This window comes from Pristiophorus japonicus, unplaced genomic scaffold (genome assembly GCF_044704955.1).
Source record: "Pristiophorus japonicus isolate sPriJap1 unplaced genomic scaffold, sPriJap1.hap1 HAP1_SCAFFOLD_35, whole genome shotgun sequence".
Lineage (NCBI taxonomy): Eukaryota > Metazoa > Chordata > Chondrichthyes > Pristiophoridae > Pristiophorus > Pristiophorus japonicus.
Genome location: NW_027253324.1, coordinates 3,886,780 through 3,906,103, shown reverse-complemented (window position 1 = coordinate 3,906,103; position 19,324 = coordinate 3,886,780). Strand labels below are relative to the sequence as shown.

The window sequence follows — 19,324 nt, the reverse complement described above, 5'->3', positions numbered from 1 at the left end:
TTTCCGGCCCATCATATCCACGCCGGCCGGCAAAGACTCAGGCCATCGGTCAGCAGCCCTGAAGCTTACATTTAATCCTTTGAACCATTAACAATGGGGAAAACTATCGAGCAGCAAGGACAAGCAGACTGCCCCACACAACTGTGACACACCTTAAACTGAAACACTATACACTCCAACCCAACCGGAGCCATGTGATCTCCCGGGAAATGCAAAAAACAGTTTAAAATCCAGGTCAATTTCGGGAAAAGTATCTGGGAACCTTCCTCTCTTACCCATCCAGGTGATCAAAACTACTCCAGGATATCTACTTTATTGTGGTACATAAAGTGTTGGATTGAAAGGGGTGAATTGAAAATGTTTGATTAGGGATTGTAATTAATATCAGTCTCCACGGGTTTACAGAAGCTATTTGTTCAGTGACTGTAATTAATATAAGTCTCTATTTACCGAATTGTGTCTCTGGAGTCATTCTCGCTCATATTGATAAGGCACTCCTTTCAAAGTGTGACCCCATTGTCGCAGTGAATACATCACATCTGGCACGAACAGCAATCATCGCACTGCTCCACAGAGAGCGAGTCGGAATCTGAGAACAGTAGATTGGAATGATACAACAATGTATCAGAATCTGAAAATAATGGATTGGAATGTTACAACAAATGGCAGGAGTTTCATCTTGTATTTTAACTTTCTTGTTGCACATTATGAGGAATTATCATTGTTATTGCGAATCCGTTATGCATTTCGTATTATTCAATACATTTACTTTCCCGTCCTTGCTGGTGTTGGTTTTACTGGTAAGTCTATCTAATTATTCCAGTAATCATGGTTCAATGTTTTACTGATCTTATATTTTACTCTCCCCTCCTTGCTGCAATTTTTGTTCCTGGTAGTCTCTGTATCCAACTATTCAATCTGCAACCAAATTTCGCTGTATTACAAGATTTGTAAATTGCTTTCTCATCTTTGATGCAGTTGTTGTTCCTGGGAAATCTCTTCATACAGCTGTTAACTATGCATACGTTGTTAATTGTACGAGTGATATTTTAATTTATTCCACAATCTTTCCTGTAGTTGGTGTTCCTGGTAAGTCTCTATATCCAACAATTATAACTCTACTCCATATTTCACTGTATTACTGAGTATGTCACTTAATTCTTTGGAAGTCTTCGTCACAATGCAGATCTATTGACTCAGTCCCCTCTGTGGCCAATGTCTGAGGCTGAGCGAGATTGGTCACAAATTCGGCATTCTGTTTTTTCCCTGAGTTCAGTTCTGACCTCTTCTCCTCTGAATCACTGGTTCTGCCCATTATCATCTCCATAATACTGGTCACCTCATTCCTTCGCCTCAATAACCCAGTGAATTTGTGAAACAAGAATCGACCATTGCAATGCTTTCCTTGCCCACTCGCAGTTGCAGTCCACTATAAGTTAGAGCTCACCTAAACAAGTTGCTGATCGTAACCTAACTCCACTAAGTCCTGTTCACCCATCAACAATCTGCTCTTCAACATTGGCTCCCGATTAATTAATACCTCATTTTTATTATTCTCATCCATGTGTTCAAATCCCACCATGGTCTCACCCACTCCAATTAGTCCCATTCCCCTGCACTATTCCCATAGTCCAGCAATTTTTTCCCCTTCAAGTATTTATCCAATTGTCCAATAAATGTTAATTTACTTCCCTCTATACGTCCTCCAGTCATACTGTCTCTATTCTCTTTTTCTCATTCATTCTGGCACTTTGTGAATTTCTCACTTTCTCCCTGTCTCTCTGTCAGTTTCACGTTGTCTCTCCACATTTCACTGTCTCTGTCTCTTGCTCATCGACTGTTAGATTAATACAGCAAAGAAAGAGGCCGCTCGGTCCATCGTGTCCATGCCGTCTATTGGATAGAACTATCTCAGAAGCCCAACTATTTAGCCAGAAAAATTTAAATATATCCCCTTCCACGAATAAAGCAATTACCTTTCGAAAATAACGATTGAATCTACTTCCACCGTGTTCTCACAAGTCGCATTCCAGATCGCAACAGCTCACTGCATAAAGAACACTCTTCCCATCTCTCCTCTGGTTATTTTGTCAATTACCTTAACCCTGTCTCCTCTGGTTATGCACCATTGTGCAACTGGAAATATTTTCGACATACTCGCTCTATCAAAACCCATCATAATTTTAAAATCTATGTGAAATGTTAAATCTTTGCTGATGATACAACGTCATCATCATAGAAAGTCACTTTAAATGGAGGAAGGCTTGCTTCCACTCTAAAAATGAGTTCTTATGTAACTGAACATGCAATAAGGGAATTACAGTCTCTGTTACACCTGGGACAAACAGTGGTTGTAGGAAAGGGTGGTGGGACTCGTTTGCCGCATGCTCCGCCTTACTCCTGCGCTTGGTCTCTGCATGCTCTCGGCGACGAGACTCGAGGTGCTGAGTGCCCTCCTGGATGCACTTCCTCCACTTAAGGCAGTTTTGGGCCAGGGACTTCCAGCTGTCGGTCGGGATGTTGCATTTTATCAAGGAGGCTTTGATCGTTTCATTCAAAAGTTTCATCTGTCCTCCTGGGCCTCGCTTACTGTGTAGGAGTTCCGAGTAGAGCGCTTGCTTGCGAGTCTTGTGTCAGGCACCCGGAAGATGTGGCCCGCCCAATGGAACTGTCCAGGTGTACCAGCATCGAAGCACTGATAATACAAAGATAAGAATGAAAGAATGTTTTGAGGAGGACGCAAAAAATCTGCAAAGGCATATAGATAGTCTAAGTGGGTGGGCCACAACAATGGCAGATGGGGTATAATGTGGAAAATGTGACGCTATCTTCTTTGTTATGAAAAACAAATGAGCAAATTATCATTAAATTGGAAGAGATACCAAGTTGCTGTGGTCCAGATTGATCTGGGTGTTCTTGTGCATAAAACACAGAAGGTGAGCATGCAGGTACATCTAGCAATTAGAAAAGGCAGCAGAATGTCTGGCTTTATTTCAAGTGGGACAGAATATCGAAGTCCTGCTACAACTGTACAGGTTGTCGATAAGACTACAGCTGGAGTATTGTGTACAGTTTCGGTTACTTTCGTGAAAGAAGGATTTACTTGCATTGGAGGCAGTGCAGAGAAGGTTCACGACGTTGATTACTGGGATGAATATATTGTCATAAGAATAAAGGTTGAGCAGGTTGAGCGTGTATACATTGGAATTTAGAAAACTACGAGGTGATCTTATTGAAATGTCTAAGATTCTATAGGGGCTGATGGGGTAGACGCAGAGATGATGTTTCCTCTAGTGGAAGAAATCTAGAACCAGGGACCATAGGGTTAGAATAAGGGATCGCCCATTTATATCACAATAAGAAGCAATTTATTCTCTCAGGAGGGCGTGAATCTTTGGAATTCTCTTCGACAGAAAGCTGTGGAGGCAGCTTCATTGAATCTTATTCACTGGAGATAGACTGAGTTTTAAACGAGAAGGGAGTTAAGGGAGTGGGCACGGAAGGGGAGTTGCGGCCAAGATCATATGTTCATTCCAAAGTATCAGGTCCAATCACAGAGGCGGGAGCGGAGTAATGTTTTTGGCTCTCGGAATGAAATCCCTTGACGGACGTGAGAGCACTGGAAGTTAGGCGAACCTGGGAATGAAATTTCTCGACAGAGGTGGGAGTAGTGTAAAGTAGGCGAACCTGGTCATTAAATATCTAGACTGAGTGAGGGAGCATTGTAATCTAGGCAGATGTTGGTGTGAACTCCTGGAGCGAGGTGGGAGCCCTCTCTGGGAAGTGGCATCATTGCATCACTGGAATCACCTCAAAGATCCTGAGGTTCATGAATATTTATTTATTGGGCATGTTTTACCGTTATTTTCTGTGATGCAATAATTCAGAAATCATATAAGAGGCAGTCCATTATTTATTATTTTATTCCTTCCTTTTATCAGCCAATTTCTCGTCTTTTGTTCTCACTTGGAGTTGAACAGAGGAAGCGAAACTCTGTTCGCTCTGTTCTATCCACGCTATGTTACAGGCGGGTAAATATCCGCTGATCATTTAGTTCCAGTCAGTGTCTCCTTTGTCACCATCTCAAGTTCTGCATTAATGGCAGTGCTTCTAATGGGTGGAACAGGATTACAAGCGTCAGTAACATTCACAAAAATAATGTTCGTTCAGCCAGATTTCATTCATATATTTCCAATCTTTATTTTGAATTTGCAATTTGGTCCCATGCCGATCTGTCACAGTTCAGTAGGTCTATCAGCGAGAAACAGAGTGGATATATCTGTTGCCTCCGGCTGTACACTTCTGATCTTTGGGCCCCTCGTGCGGAGGGGGAGCGGGAGGTCAGAAGGACTCCTCGTCGGACTGCTCCTGGACATGGCCAAGCGGAGCATCAGCTGGTCCAGGCAGCGGGCGGTCGAGAGGATCGCTCAGCCCGGCTGCCTCCCTCTCTTCCGCGGATACGTTCAAGCCAATGTGTCCCTTGAGATGGAGCACGCGGTGTCCACCGGAACGTTCGCGGCCTTCCACGAGAGGTGGCTGCCGGAGGGACTGAAGTGCATCAACAACACCTGCAACCAGATTTAATTCGCTTCTTCAATGGTAAAAGTGTAATATCATTCCAGTTATCGGTTTTATTGCACATGTATATCATAGCAGCGCATTTGGAAAGAGGTGGCATGATAGTTCCAAGTCAGCATGGATTTCTGAAAGGGAAATCATGCTTGACAAATCTTCTGGAATTTTTTGAGGATGTTTCCAGTAGAGTGGACAAGGGAGAACCAGTTGATGTGGTATATTTGGACGTTCAGAAGGCTTTCGACAAGGTCCCACACAAGAGATTAATGTGCAAAGTTAAAGCACATGGGATTGGGTTAGTGTGCTGACATGGTTTGGGAACTGGCTGTCAGACAGGAAGCAAAGTGTAGGAGCAAATGGCTACTTTTCAGAATGGAAGTCAGTGACAAGTGGGGTACTTACAAGGTTCTGTGCTGGGGCCCCAGCTGTTTACGTTGTACATTAATGAATTGGACGAGGGGATTAAATGTAGAATCTTCAAATTTGCTTATGACACGAAGTTGGGTGCCAGTGTGAAGAGCGAGGAGGATGCTATGAGGCTGCAGAGTAACTTGGATAGGTTAGGCGAGTGGGAAAATGCGTGGCAGATGAAGTATAATGTGGATAAATGTGAGGTTATCCACTTTGGTGGTAAAAACAGAGAGACAGCCTATTATCAGAATGGTGACAGATTAGGAAAAGGGGAGGTGCAACGAGACCTGGGTGTCATGGTACATCAGTCATTGAAGGTTGGAATGCAGGTGCAGCAAATGGCATGTTGGCCTTAATAGCGAGGAAATTTGAGTAAAGAGGCTGGGAGGTATTGCTTCAGTTGTCCAGGGCCTTGGTGAGGCCACACCTGGAGTATTGTGTGCAGTTTTGGTCTCCTAACTTGAGGAAGGACATTCTTGCTATTGAGGGAGTGCAGCGAAGCTTCACCAGACTGATTCCCGGAATGGCGGGACTGACATATGATGAAAGACTGGATCAACTGGGCTTGTATTCACTGGAGTCAGAAGAATTAGATGGGATCTCACAGAAATGTATAAAATTCTGACGGGTTTAAACAGGTTAGATGCAGGAAGAATGTTGCCAATGTTGCTGAAGTCCAAAACCACCAGGGGTCACAGACAAAGGATAAGGGGTAAGCCATTTAGGAATGAGATGAGGAGAAACTTCTTCGCCCGGAGTGTGGTAAACATGTGGAATTCTCTACCACAGAAAGTTGTTGAGGCCAATTCACTAAATATATTCAAAAAGGAGTTAGATACAGTACTTACTACCAGGGGGATCAAGGGGTATGGCGAGAAAGCAGGAATGGGGTACTGAAGTTGCATGTTCAGCCATGAACTCAATGAATGGCGGTGCAGGCTCGATGGGCCGAATGGCCAAAACCTGCAACTATTTTCTATATTTTCTATGTTTCTATAATGAGGGAGCAAGTCATATCTAGTTTCAATCAAAAATAGTTGTATTTCAGGATAAACAACCCCGGCTGATTGTAACTTAGGTACTTAGAATATGAACAAACTATCATATTTTCTCGTCGAATATTCTCTGCACAAGTGGAAACCAACAGGTGAAAAGCTACAACAATTAATCTCTTCCATTTGTGTTCCAATACTTCAAATGCTCGTTTCAAGGACACCCTCAAAGCCTTCATATTAAAACTAAACATCCCCACCGACACATTGTAGTTCCGAGCCAAAGATCACCTGAAGTGGAGAAAATGCATCCGGAAGGGCGCTGATCACCTCGAGTCGTCGCCGAGAACATGTAGAAACCAAGCGAGGGCTGCGGAATGAGCGTGCGGCAAACCAGACTCCCCACCCACCCTTTTCTTCAACCACTCTCTGTCCCGCCTGTGACAGAGACTGTAATTACCATGTTGGACTGTTCAAGTCACCTGATAACTCACTTTTAGCGTGGAAGCAAGTCTTTCTCGCTTTCGAGGGGCTGCATATGATGATGATGTTACATAAGCATTTGGTGTCTCATTGACTGTGGGATTGTTCGTCTGATTTAGTGCTGATAATTGAATTTAGTTGGTGATTACCTTGTCAAAGATTGTTAATTATTTTAGTTTGGAGTCTATTCCTTGCTCCCAAATTAACGTTTAATTTACCTGTGTATTTCCCTGCCTGATAGTTAACATCCTGACGATTGTGATCCTGCCTCGTGGAAAGTGCGGTCTCTCCAGATGTGTCACTCGCTATCTGGTGGCCATGGCCGTGACAGATCTCTTGATCATTATCCTCGACCTGATACTGAGGCACATTCGGATTCTTTACCAGAAAGAGTTCCATTTCGTGCGGTCCATCCATGTGTGTAATATTCACGCCGTCTTACTTCACGCAGCCACAGATTGTTCTGTCTGGTTCACCGTCAGTTTCACCTTTGATCGCTTTGTGGCCATTTGTTGCCAGAAGCTGAAAACTAAATATTGCACCGAGAGAACGGCGGCTGTGGTTCTGGGAACCGTGACTTTGCTGAGCGGGTTCAAGAACATTTTCTGGTATTTTATGTTGACAGGTTTCTATATACTTGACAACATGCCCTGGTTTTGCTATATAACAGAAGATGTTCTGAATTCACAGGTCTGGGGAGCAATCACACTCATTCATTATATTCTCACCCCATGTATCCCATTTGCTCTGATTCTGCTGCTCAATACTGTCACCGCCAGGCATATTATATTGGCCAGCAGAGCCCGCAGGCAACTCCTGGGTGCCAGCAGTGGGGAGTGTCCCAGTGACCCAGAGATGGCGAGCCGCAGGGATTCCATCATTTTACTGTTTGTTATCTCCGGCAATTTCATCCTGTTGTGGACGGTGCTTATGGTGAATTCTATCTGGACCCACATGTACTTTTTGGGGTATGATTCTGTATATATACCTATTTATGTAATGGACGTTGGAATAATGCTGCAGCTGCTGAGTTGCTGCACAAACACGGCAATTTATGCCGTGACCCAGACTAAGTTCAGACAGCAGTTGAAGAATGTAGTGAAATATCCCTTCACACTGATTCTGAAATTAATTAAACGATGAGAGGATGCAGAAACGTTCCTGCATCAGACTCCCTGTGTCCTGATATTGTGAGCGAGCTGCTCTCCCCCGCGTGGCCAGTGATTCGCGTGAATAATAACACTCTCACTCACACACTGATGACAACGGGCGCCCTGTGAGGGGCCTGCAGTCCGGGTGAATCACCATCAGCATCACAGACAATCCCACGAAATATAGAAACATAGAATCATAGAAAATAAGTGCAGGATTAGGCCAGTCGCCCTTTCGAGACTGCACCACCATTCAATAAGATCATGACTGATCGTTCACCTCAGTACCCCGTTCCATCTTTCTCTCCATACCCATTGATCCATCCGTAAGGGCCATATTTTGAATATATTTAACGAATTGGCTTCACCAACTCTCTGTGGTAGTGAATTCCACAGGTTCACAACTCTCTGAGTGAAAAGGTTTCTCCTTATCTCGTTCCTAAATGTCTTACGCATTATCCTTAGACTGTGACCAGTAGCTTTGGACTTCCCCAACATTGGGAGCATTCTTTCTGTATCTAAAATGTCCAGTCCCGTCAGAATTTTATATGTTTCGAAGAGGTCCCTCACATTCATTTAAACTCCAGTGAATACAGGCCCAGTGCATCCAATCTCTTCTCATTGGCCAGCCATTGCATCCCGGGAATCAGTCTGGTGAAACTTCGCTGCACTCTCTCAATAGCAAGACCGTCCTTCCTCAGATTAGGAAACCAAAACTGATCATGATAATCCAGGTAATGTCTCACCAAAGCCCTGTACAACTGCAGTAAGACCTGCCTGCTCCAATACTCAAATCCTCTAGCTATGAACGCGAACATGCCATTTGTCTTGTTCACCACTTGCCAACTTTCAATAACAGATGCACCATGACTCCCAGGTCTCGTTGCACCTCCTCTTTTCCTAAGCAGCCACCATTCAGATAATATTCTGCCTTCACGTTTTCGCCGCCAAAATTGATAAATTCACAATTATCCACATTATACCTCGTCTGCCATGCATTTGCCCACTCACCTAACCTGTCCAAGTCAACCTGCAGCTTCTTTGCATATTCCTCACAACTCACACCGCCACCCAGCTTGGTATCATCTTCAAACTGGGAGATATTACACACAATTCCTTCACCTAAATGATCGATGTATATTGTAAATTGCTGGGGTCCCAGCACTGAGCCCATCTGCACCCCACTAGTCACTGCCTGCCTTTCTGAAAAGGACCAGTTCATCCCGAATCTCTGCTTCCTGTCTGCCAACTAGATCTCTGCCCACGTCAAAATATTACCACCAATACCATGAACATTAATGTGCCGTGTGTGGGAAGCAAATCAATAAGTCATCCGGTGTGCAGAAGCACGCGATAGTTCACACTGACGAGAACTCCCACTCAGAGGCTCTTACTGTGGAAAGTCTTTTACGCATTCGTTCCATCTGCTGACACACCAAAGAGTTCACACTGGAGAGAGATTGTTTATCTGCCAAGGGCGTGCGAAGGGATTCACTCAGTCCACGAATCCCGTGGAACTGCAGTGGATTCACAGCGGAGAGAAACAAGTTAAATCTTAGAATAAGGGGACATTAAAAACAGAGAAACATATAAAATAGATGCAGGAGTAGGCCATTCGGCCCTTTGAACCTGCACCACCATGCAATGAGATCATGGCTTATCATTCACCTCATTACCCATTTACTCCTTTTTCTCCATAACCCTTCATCCATTTAGCAGTAAGGGCCATATCTAACTCCCTCTTGACTTTATCCAATTAACTGGCATTAACAAATCTCTGCAGTAGGGAATTCCACGGGTTAAGAACTCCCTGAGTGAAGACGTTTCTCCTCATTTCAGTCCTAAATGGCCTACCCCTTATCCTAAGACTGTCCCCTGGTTGTGGACTTCGACAACATCGCGAACATTCTTCCTGCATCTACCCTGTCGAGTCCGGTCGGAATGTTAGTTGTTTCTATGAGATCCCTTCTCATCCTTCTGAAATCCAATGAATACAGGCCCAGTCGCTCCAGTCTCTCCTCATATATCTGTCCTGCCATCTAGGGAATCACTCTGTTAAAGCTTTGCTGCACTCCCTCAATACCAAGAACATCCTTGCTCGGATTAGGAGACCAAAATTGAACACAATATTCCAGGTGAGGCCTCACTGAGGCCCTGTACAACTGCAGTAAGACCTCCATGCTACTATATTCAAATCCCCTCGCTCTGAAGGCCAACAACCAGTTTGCCTTCTTCACCACCTGCTGTAGCTTCATGCCACCTTTAAATGACTGATGTACGATGACAGACAGGTCTCGTTGCACCTACTCTTTTCCTAGTCTGCTGCCATTCAGATAATATTCTGAATGGCGGAAGATTAGGAAAAGGGGAAGTGCAACGACCATTTAAACCTGATATGATTAGGAATTTCTTCTCTCAAAGCTTAGCAGAGGTGTTCAATTCGCTGCCTCAGAGCGCTGTGGAAGGTGGGTTATTGAATATAATTAAGACAGAAAGACAGTTTCTTAACAGATGTGGGGATAAGGGGTTATGGGGAGCAGGCAGGGAAGTTGACCTGAATCCGTGATCAGATCAGGCATGGACGGATTAAATGGTGGAGCAGGCTCGAAGAGACGTGCGGCCTGCTCCTGATCCTATTTCTCATGTTCTTATGTCCTTACGCTGTTAAACGTACCGTGTATGGCAATGGTTCCACCAATGATGGTGCATCAGCGAGTTCACACTGAGGAGAGCAGTGCAAGGAAAGTAGTGCAGGGGTCCAATGCATTCAGTCCCCTTCAAAACAGATACACCGCTTTGGGTATTTTTGAGGGGGATGACTCATCGGGTGGGAGTAGCAGCAGCCAAGGTCAAGGCACCGTGGGTAGCTCTGCTGCACAGGAGGGCAGGGAAATCAGTGGGAAAGCTCTCGTAAGAGGGGATTCGATTGTAACGGGAATAGATAAGCCTTTCTGCAGCCGCAATCGAGACGCCAGGATGGTATGTTGCCTCCCTGGTGCAAAAGTCAAGAATATCTCGAAGCGGGTGCATGACATTCTGAAAAGGGAGGGTAAACAGCCAATTGTGGTGCTGTAGGTAACAAAGATGTCGGTAAAAAACGGAATGAGTTCCTCCGAGACAAATTAAGGGAGGTAGGAGATAAATTAAACGGTAGGATATCAAAGGTAGTAATCTCAAGATTGGTACCAGTGCCACGTGCTAGTCATAGGAGGAATCGCAGGATAGCTCAGGTGAATCCGTGGCTTGAGAAGTGGTGCAAGATGGAGGGATTCAAATTACTAGGACATGCGAATCGGTTCTGCGGGAGGTGGGACCAGTACAAAGCAGACGGTCTGCACCTGGGCAGGACCGGAACCAATGTCCCAGGGGGAGTGTTTGCTGGTGATGTTGGGGAGGACTTAAACTAACATCACGGGGGATGGGAACCTATGCAGGGAGAAAGAGGGATGTAAAATGGAGACAGAAGCAAAATATAGAATGGGGAATAGTAAAGGTGGAGGGCAGATAACCCCAAGGCAAAAAACAAAAAGGGCCACGCAACAGAAAAATTCTGAAGAGGCAAAGTGTGTTAAAAAGACAAGCCTGAAAGCTCTGTGCCGCAATGCGAGGAATATTCGGAATAAGGTGGACGAATTAACTGCTCAGACAGCAGTGAATGATTATGATGTATTTTGCATCACAGAGACATGGCTCCAGGTTGAGCAAGTTTGGGAACGCAACAGCCAGGGGTATTCAACATTTCGAAGGTTAGGAGAGAGGAAAAGAAGTCCAGGTGGCGTTGCTGATTAAAGAAGAAAGTAATGCTGTAATAAGGAGGAACTTTAGACTGGATGATGTGGAATAGGTATGGGTGGTGCGGCGGAATTCCAAAGGGCAGAAAACGTTAGTGGTACTTGTGTACAGACCAGCAAACAGTAGTAGTGATGCTGGACGCAGCATCAAACAAGAAATAAGCGGTGTGTGCAGTAAAGGAACATCAGTTATCATGGGCGACTTTAATCTACATATTGATTGGGCAAACCAAACTGGTAGCAATGCGGTGGGGGAGGATTTCCCGGAGTGTATTAGGGGTGGTTTCTGGACCAATATGTCTAGGAACCAACTAGAGAGCTGGTGATGTATAATGAGAAGGGACTATTTAGCAATCTTTTTGTGCGAGGCCCCTTGGGGAGGAGTGCCCGTAATATGGTAGATTTCAATATTAAGATGGAGAGTGGCACATTTAATTTGGAACCAAGGGTGCAGAACTTAAGGAAACGTAACTTCGACGGTATGAGGCGTGAATTGGCTAGAATAGACTTGCAAATGATACTTAAAGGGTTGATGGTGGATAAGCAATGGCAAACATTTGAAGATCACATGGATGAACTTCAGCAATTGTACATCTCTGTCTCGAGTAAAAATAAAACGGGGAAGGTGGCTAAACCATGGCTAACAAGAGAAATAAGGATAGTGTTAAAGCCAAGGAAGAGGCATAAAAATTGGTTGAAAAAGCTACAAACCTGAGAACTGGGAGAAATTTAGAATTCAACAGAGGAGGACTAATGATTTAATTCAGAGGGGGAACATAGATTACAAGAGGTGGCTTGCAGGTACGTAAAAACAGACTGCAAAAGTTTCCAAAGAAATGTGAAGAGAAAAAGTCTAGTGAAGGCAAATATAGGTCGCTTGCAAGCGCATTCAGGTGAAATTATAATGGGGAAGAAAGAAATGGCGACCAATTGAACAAATACTTCGGTTCTGTATTCACGAAGGAATGCACAAATAACCTTCCGAATGTTCGAGGGGACAATGTGTCCAGTGAGGAGGAACTGAAGGATAACATTATCAGGCAGGACATTGTTTGCGGGAAATTAATGGGATTGAAGGCCGATAAATACCAGGAGCCTGATATTGTGCAAACAGAGTACGTAAGGAAATGGCCCTAGAAATAGTGGATGCAATGGTGATCATTTTCCAACAGTCTATCGATTCTGGATCAGTTCCTATGGACTGAAGGGTAGCTAACGTAATATCACTTTTTAAAAAAGAAGGGAGAGCGAAAACGGGTAATTATACATCAGTTGGACTGACATGAGTAGTGGGGAAAATGTTGGAATCATTCGTTAAGGATGAAAAAGCAGCGCATTTGGAAAGCAGTGACAAGTACGGACCAAGTCAGCTTTGATTTATGAAATGTAAATCATGCTTGACGAATCTTCTGGCATTTTTTGGGGATGCAACTGGCAGAGTGGACAAGGGAGAAACAGTGGATGTGGTGTATTTGACTTTCAAATGGCTTTTGACAAGGTCCTGCACGAGAGATTGGTGTGCAAAATCAAAGCGCATGGTCTAGGGGCCAGTGTACTGATAGAGAATTGGTTGGCAGACAGGAAGCAGAGAGTCGGGATAAACGGATCCTTTTCAGAATGGGAGGCAGTGACGAGTGGAGTGCCGCAGCGCTCAGTGCTGTGACCCCAGCTCTTTATAATATACATTAACGATTTAGATGAAGGAATTGAGTGTAATATCTCCAAGTTTGCTGATGACACTAAACTGGGTGGCGGTGTGAGCTTTGAGAAGGACTTTAAAGGGCTGCAGGGTGACTTAGGCATGGAAGGTGAGTGGTCAAATGGATGGCAGATGCAGCATAATATGCAATTGGTGGCAAAAACACGAAGGCAGAATATTATCTGAATGGCGGCAGATTAAGAAAAGGGGAGATGCAATTAGACCTTGGTATCATGGTTCATCAATCGTTGAAGGTTGACATGCGGGTACAGCAGGCAGTGAAGAAGGCAAATTGCATGTTGACCTTAATAGCACGGGGATTTGGGAATAGTAACAGGGTGGTCTTACTGCAGTTGTACAGGGTCTTGGTGAGGCCTCACCTGTCGTATTTTGTTCAGTTTTGGTCTTCTAATCTGAGGAAGGACGTTCTTGCTATTGAGGGAGTGCAGCGAAGGTTCACCAGACTGATTCCCGGGATGGCTGGACTGTCATGTGAGGAGAGACTGGATCAACCGCGCCTTGATTCACTGGAGTTTAGAAGGATGAGAGGGGATCTCATCGAAACCTGTAGGATTCTGAGGGCAACTGGAGAGGTTAGATGTGGGAAGAATGTTCCCGATGTTAGGGAAGGGACTTTGGCTTTGGATATGAGTTTTGCTATTTCGGAATGAGATGAGGAGAATCTTCTTCACTCAGAGAGTTCTTCACCGATGGAATTTCCTGCCGCAGAGAGTTGTTGATGCCACTTCATTGGATATATTCAAGAGGGAGTTAGATATGGCGCTTACAGCTAAGGGGATCAAGGGGTATGGAGAGAAAGCAGGAAAGGTGTATTGAGCGAAAGTTCAAGCCATGATCTTATTGAATGACGGTGCACTCCCGAAGTGCAGATTGGCCTACTCCTGCACCTATTTTCTCTGTTTCTCTATGTCTATGTTCACCTACTCCCAGTGTGGGAAGGGAGGTACTTATTAGAGCTATCTGCTGAAACACACACCGAGCAGTTCACGAAAGATTCCCCCTGTTCACTTCTGCTGTTAGTGCTAGTTTTAATCACATCCAGGTCTGAACTGTACCTGAGCTGTGGTTAATATTCTGGATATTTTTCAAATAAAGGAAAGAATGATGGGCTTTTTAAAGCTCTTACTTCCAATGCTTTAAATTACCAAGTATGTCGTCAATACATCCGAAAATAAGATTCATTCTTCTGGCCGGACGTTGCAGTTAGATGACTCTGTGAATGATCTGAGCCATCACGATCTGTTCAGTAGTGATACCTGCGTCCAGCAGATGGGGATGTTCCACAATTTAATTCCAACTGAGAGGTGCGGAAATGATCCCGAGAAAAGTATGTGTGAGGAGAGCTCAGGGTCAGATTCTCAGCATGCAGCTCCCCTCAGGGTCATCACACACTGCACCATCCCTGGGGCAGCTCTGGGTCAGACACTGAACATACTGCACCCTACAGGGACATCACACACTGCATCGTCCCTGGGGCAGCTCTGTGTCAGACACTGAACATACTGCACCCTACAGGGATATCACACACTGCCCCTCCGTGGGGCAGCTCAGCGTCAGACTCACCACTTTCTGCATCCCACAGGGACATTTCTCACTGCCCCCTACCTGGGACAGCTCAGGATCAGACACTGAGCATTCTGCACCCCACAGCGTCATCATACTTTGCCCACTCCTTGGGGCAGCTCAGGGTCAGAGAATTCACCCCGCAGTGATATCACGCACTTCCCCGTCCCTGGGGCAGCCCAGGGTCAGACTCACGCCTTACTGCACCCCACAGGGACATCACACACGGCGCCCTCTCTTTGGGCAGCTCAGGGCGAGACACTGAACACACTGCAATCCACAGTGACATCACATACTGCCCCATCACTGGAGCATCTCAGATTCAGAAACTGCACCGCAAAGGGACATCACACACTGCCCCCTCCCTGGGGCAGCTCAGGAACATGACCTGAACAATCTGCACCACACAGGGCGATCACAACCTGCATCCGCCTGTAAGAATACAGGCTTTGGTGTGTATTTTGAGGAATTAGGCTTTGCAAGTGTAAAATGAACCAAAGACATTCATTGAAAAGCTTGCTTCTGCAAAGACAAAGACACTGCTTTGGATTTTATGTTGACGCAAGGTCCTGGCTCTGCCACCAGTCACTATGGTATTACGTCACACATTATCACTGCGAAACAAATATATTATCACTGGGAAATAATACGGAGGAGCTCAGATCTGTCTTAGTTTGTCGCTCATCTCACTTCTCTGAACGTAGAATCACACAGAGCACTTGCAAACTGTTGAAAATAATAAATTATAAATCGTTTTTTCAAATTGTAATGCACTTAATTAAAACTCGTTACTATCAAAATCCTGTGTTACGTCGTCAGCATGGAAACTGAAAAGCATAACAGAAAAAGCTTGTACTGAGGTTGAAGATAAGATCTTCCAAAACCAATGCCTGGAGAGAGAGGGTCCCAGGCTCCAGACTGGGAAGATGTGGATCTCTAGGAGTTTAAGAGCGAAATACCTGAATTAGGGCTAAAGTAATTCGGTGTAATTAAAATAAAGTAAGAACGTCTGAGAGTAGGATTTAAATTGCGTTCATGGTAGAATAGCTGTCTTTAGCAGAAACACTGAAGTCAGAGAAATTTTCTGAGGAGATAAGTGCACCCACAAGATTTACGCAGACAGCTCACACAAATAATGAGAGGAGGCCACGATGTTCCAGCCACAGGAGATAACAGGGACAATGCCTTTTTTAAGCAGAGGGTAACCATATGTCTGCCAAGGAAATTAGCCTGAGAATTAGCCTGAGAAGACCTTCGCAGAAAAGTTACACAAAACCTGCAGAGGCTTTTCCCCAGCAACAGTCGCCAGAACTGAATGAACCAATGGAATCATTAGAATTTACTGTATCCAATAAAATTAATGTAACTGTATCACCAAATGAAATTGCTGTGACCTGTATTAACCAATAGAACACTTCCCCGTCTAGTTCCACCATTTTGACTGTATTTGAACTGTATAAGAATGTAACTGCGGAGCTTGTCCCATGAGATCGGCGTTGAGATCAGTCAGTAACGGTACTAATGAGGCTGGATCTCCGTTGATTGATCTGGTTTTAATAAACAACACTTTTCCCTATAAAAGACCTTTCTTGTGAGTGTTTTATTTTTAATAATCTACACCAGGAGATACACGCTTGGACAGATTTTTCGGTGACTCCGTTCCTGGGGTGTATCTTCGTGAATTTGGATTATTCTCATTGTGATTGTGTCAGGAAAGGCACCGATCCAGAGACGGGCAGAAGGTATACCAGTAGCAGGAACGAGGAATATTCCTTCCTCCATCCCAAATCACCATCACGAGTAATATCATTCTCATTTTTAATTAGAAAACTTCTGCTAAACTCCGTTATTAATTTTCGCTTATCCTTAAATAAAATCTGAACTATTCGCACTGTGGTGTCAGCTTCAGTCTTTTGAGCAGAAAGTCCAAAGAGAGTTCCAATTTAATGTTATGCAGGCACATCATACACTGCCCTCTCGTCGGGGCAGCTCACAGTCACTCACTGCTCAAATGCCACCGCCCCCCCACCAACCCACAGGGACATCACACACTGCTCCCTCCCTGGGGCAGCTCAGGGTCAGGCACTGAACAAACTGCAATTCACAGGGACATCACACATTACCCCGTCCCTGGGGCAGCTCAGGGTCATAATTGCAACATACTGCTCTCCACAGGGACATCACACATTACCCCCTAGCTGGGGCAGCTCAGGGTCAGAAACTGAACACACTGCTCTCCACAGGGACATCACACATTATCCCCTCCCTGGGGCAGTTCATGGTCAGACACTGAACACAATGCTCTCCACAGGGACATCACACATTATCCTCTCCCTGGGGCAGTTCAGGGTCATCATTGCAAAATACTGCTTTCCACAGAGACATTAGACACGGCCGGCTCAGGGTCACTCGCTGCATAAAGTGCAAACCCCCCACAGGGACATCACACACTGTCCCCTCCCTGGGGCAGCTCACAGTCACTCACTGCTCAAAGTGCTCCCCCCGCCCACGACCACATATTGACGTCACACACTGCGCGCTCCCTGGGGCAGCACAGGATCAGACACTGCACCCCACAGGAACATCACGCAACGCCCTTTCCCTCGGGCAGCTGAGGGTCAGACACTGCACACCACAGGGACATCACACACTGCCCCATCCCTGTGGCAGCTAAGTGTCAGACTCAGAATGTATTGCACCCGACAGGGACATCACACACTGCTCCCTCCCTGGGGTAGCTCAGGGTGAGACACTGCACCCCACAGGGACGTCACACACTGCGCCATCCCGTGGCAGCTAAGGGTCAGACTCAGAACGTACTACACCCTACAGGGACATCACACACTGCCCCATCCCTGTGGCAGCTAAGGGTCAGACTCAGAACGTATTACACCCCACAGGGACATCACACACTGCCCCATCCCTGTGGCCGCTAAGGGTCAGACTCAGAATGTACTGCATCCTACAGTAACATCACACACTGCTCCCTCCCTGGGGCAGCTCAGGGTGAGACACTGCACCCCACAGGGACATCACACACTGCCCCATCCCTGTGCCAGCTAAGGGTCAGACTCAGAACGTACTACACCCTACAGGGACAGCACACACTGCTCCCTCCCTAGGGCAGCTCAGGGTGAGACACTGCACCCCACAGGGACATCGCACACTGCCCCCTCCCTGTGGCTGCTAAGGGTCAGACTCAGAACGTACTGCACCCTACAGGGACATCACACACTGCCCTCACCCTGGGGCAGCTCAGGTCAATCACTGCAGCCCACAGGGACATCACACACTCCCGCTCCCCTGGAGCAGCTCAGGTTCAGACACTGCTCCCCACAGGGACATCACACACTGCCGCCTCCCTGGAGCAGCTCAGGGTCAGACACTGCACTCCACAGGGACATTACACACTGCCCCTGGGGAAGTCAGTGTTCGAGGAATTGCAGCTAGAAGGGAATCTGCTCCACACCTTCTTGCCATGAATCCAGAATCGGATCCGGACCGAATCCTGCAATTCCCAGCTGCACTCTGTGAAGCCACAGACACCACGGGAATCACACGGACCCTACAGAAAATCACACTCACTCCCAGCGCAGGCCCCACAGTTTAGGGCAATCGACCTGGGACAGTGGGATCATTGTCTCTCCAAAGGATTGTTTGCTCCATCCTCTCCCAGAACCCAAAACTTTGGCTAACAGATCTGAGCGATTGGGTCACGAAACGGAAGAAGACATATCTCCCCCATTCCAGGCCCCACAGGTGAACAGCTCTGTCATTTCTCCACAGCACCTATACTCCCTTGAAGAAGCTGACTCGGGCTCGGGGGAGAATTAATCACTGATCATTTCGATTGATACCACAAGTCATACAATTGAAAACTCTCATCGGCCACTGTCCGAGTGTCAACCAGAACCTCTCTCACGGTCTCCTGTCCGACGCCCCCCCGCCCCCTCACCAGTCCCTGTGCAGACGAAACCACACCTTCACTCATCATCCCCTGTCCCAGTCTGAACCAGACTGACATAGACTCTCCTTCACCAGTCTTGTCGCAGATTGATTCAGATACTCTCACCAGTCTCTGTTTCAGGGTGAACAAGACAGAACCAGATCCGCCCACCAGTCCCTGTGCAATGCTGAAGCACAATCGTCACCATTCGCTCCTGTCCCATTCCGTAGCAGACTGAAACAGACACTGCCTCACGAGCGCCTGTCCCAGACTGAATCAGACTGAACCAGATGCTCCCACCATCCTTTGTTCCAGTCTTCAACAGAGTGAAATCGACCCCCTCACCAGGCACTGTCATAGTATGCACCAGACGGAAGTGGACCTCCATCACCATCCTCTGTCCCAGTATGAAAAACACTGACCCAAACCATCCCTCACCATCTCCTGTCGCAGTGTGAACCACACTGAGCCAAACCCTCTGTCACCAGCCTCTGTACCATCCTGAACCAGACTGAATCAGACTCATCCTCACCATCCACTGACCCAGTCAGAACCAGACAGACCCAGACCTCCTTCACAATTCACCGTCCCAGTCTGAACCAGACTGACCCAGACCGGTCCCCGCCAGCCCCTGTACCAGACAGAAATAGACTGAACCAAACCTACTGCACCAGCCACCGACCAGGTCTAAA

At 46.1% G+C, this 19,324-nt stretch overlaps 1 protein-coding gene across 1 annotated transcript in view; it reads left to right on the top strand.

The window, feature by feature from the left end:
* The window catches only part of LOC139250115 (probable G-protein coupled receptor 139), a 38,489-nt gene extending 30,885 nt beyond the window's left edge, over positions 1–7,604 (top strand). Inside the window, exons 4-5 of the mRNA XM_070872683.1 lie at positions 713–800; positions 6,703–7,604. Of these exons, the coding sequence (XP_070728784.1) occupies positions 713–800; positions 6,703–7,604 (990 nt within the window). The remainder of the gene's footprint in view (positions 1–712; positions 801–6,702) is intronic.
* Positions 7,605–19,324: the final 11,720 nt, after the last annotated feature.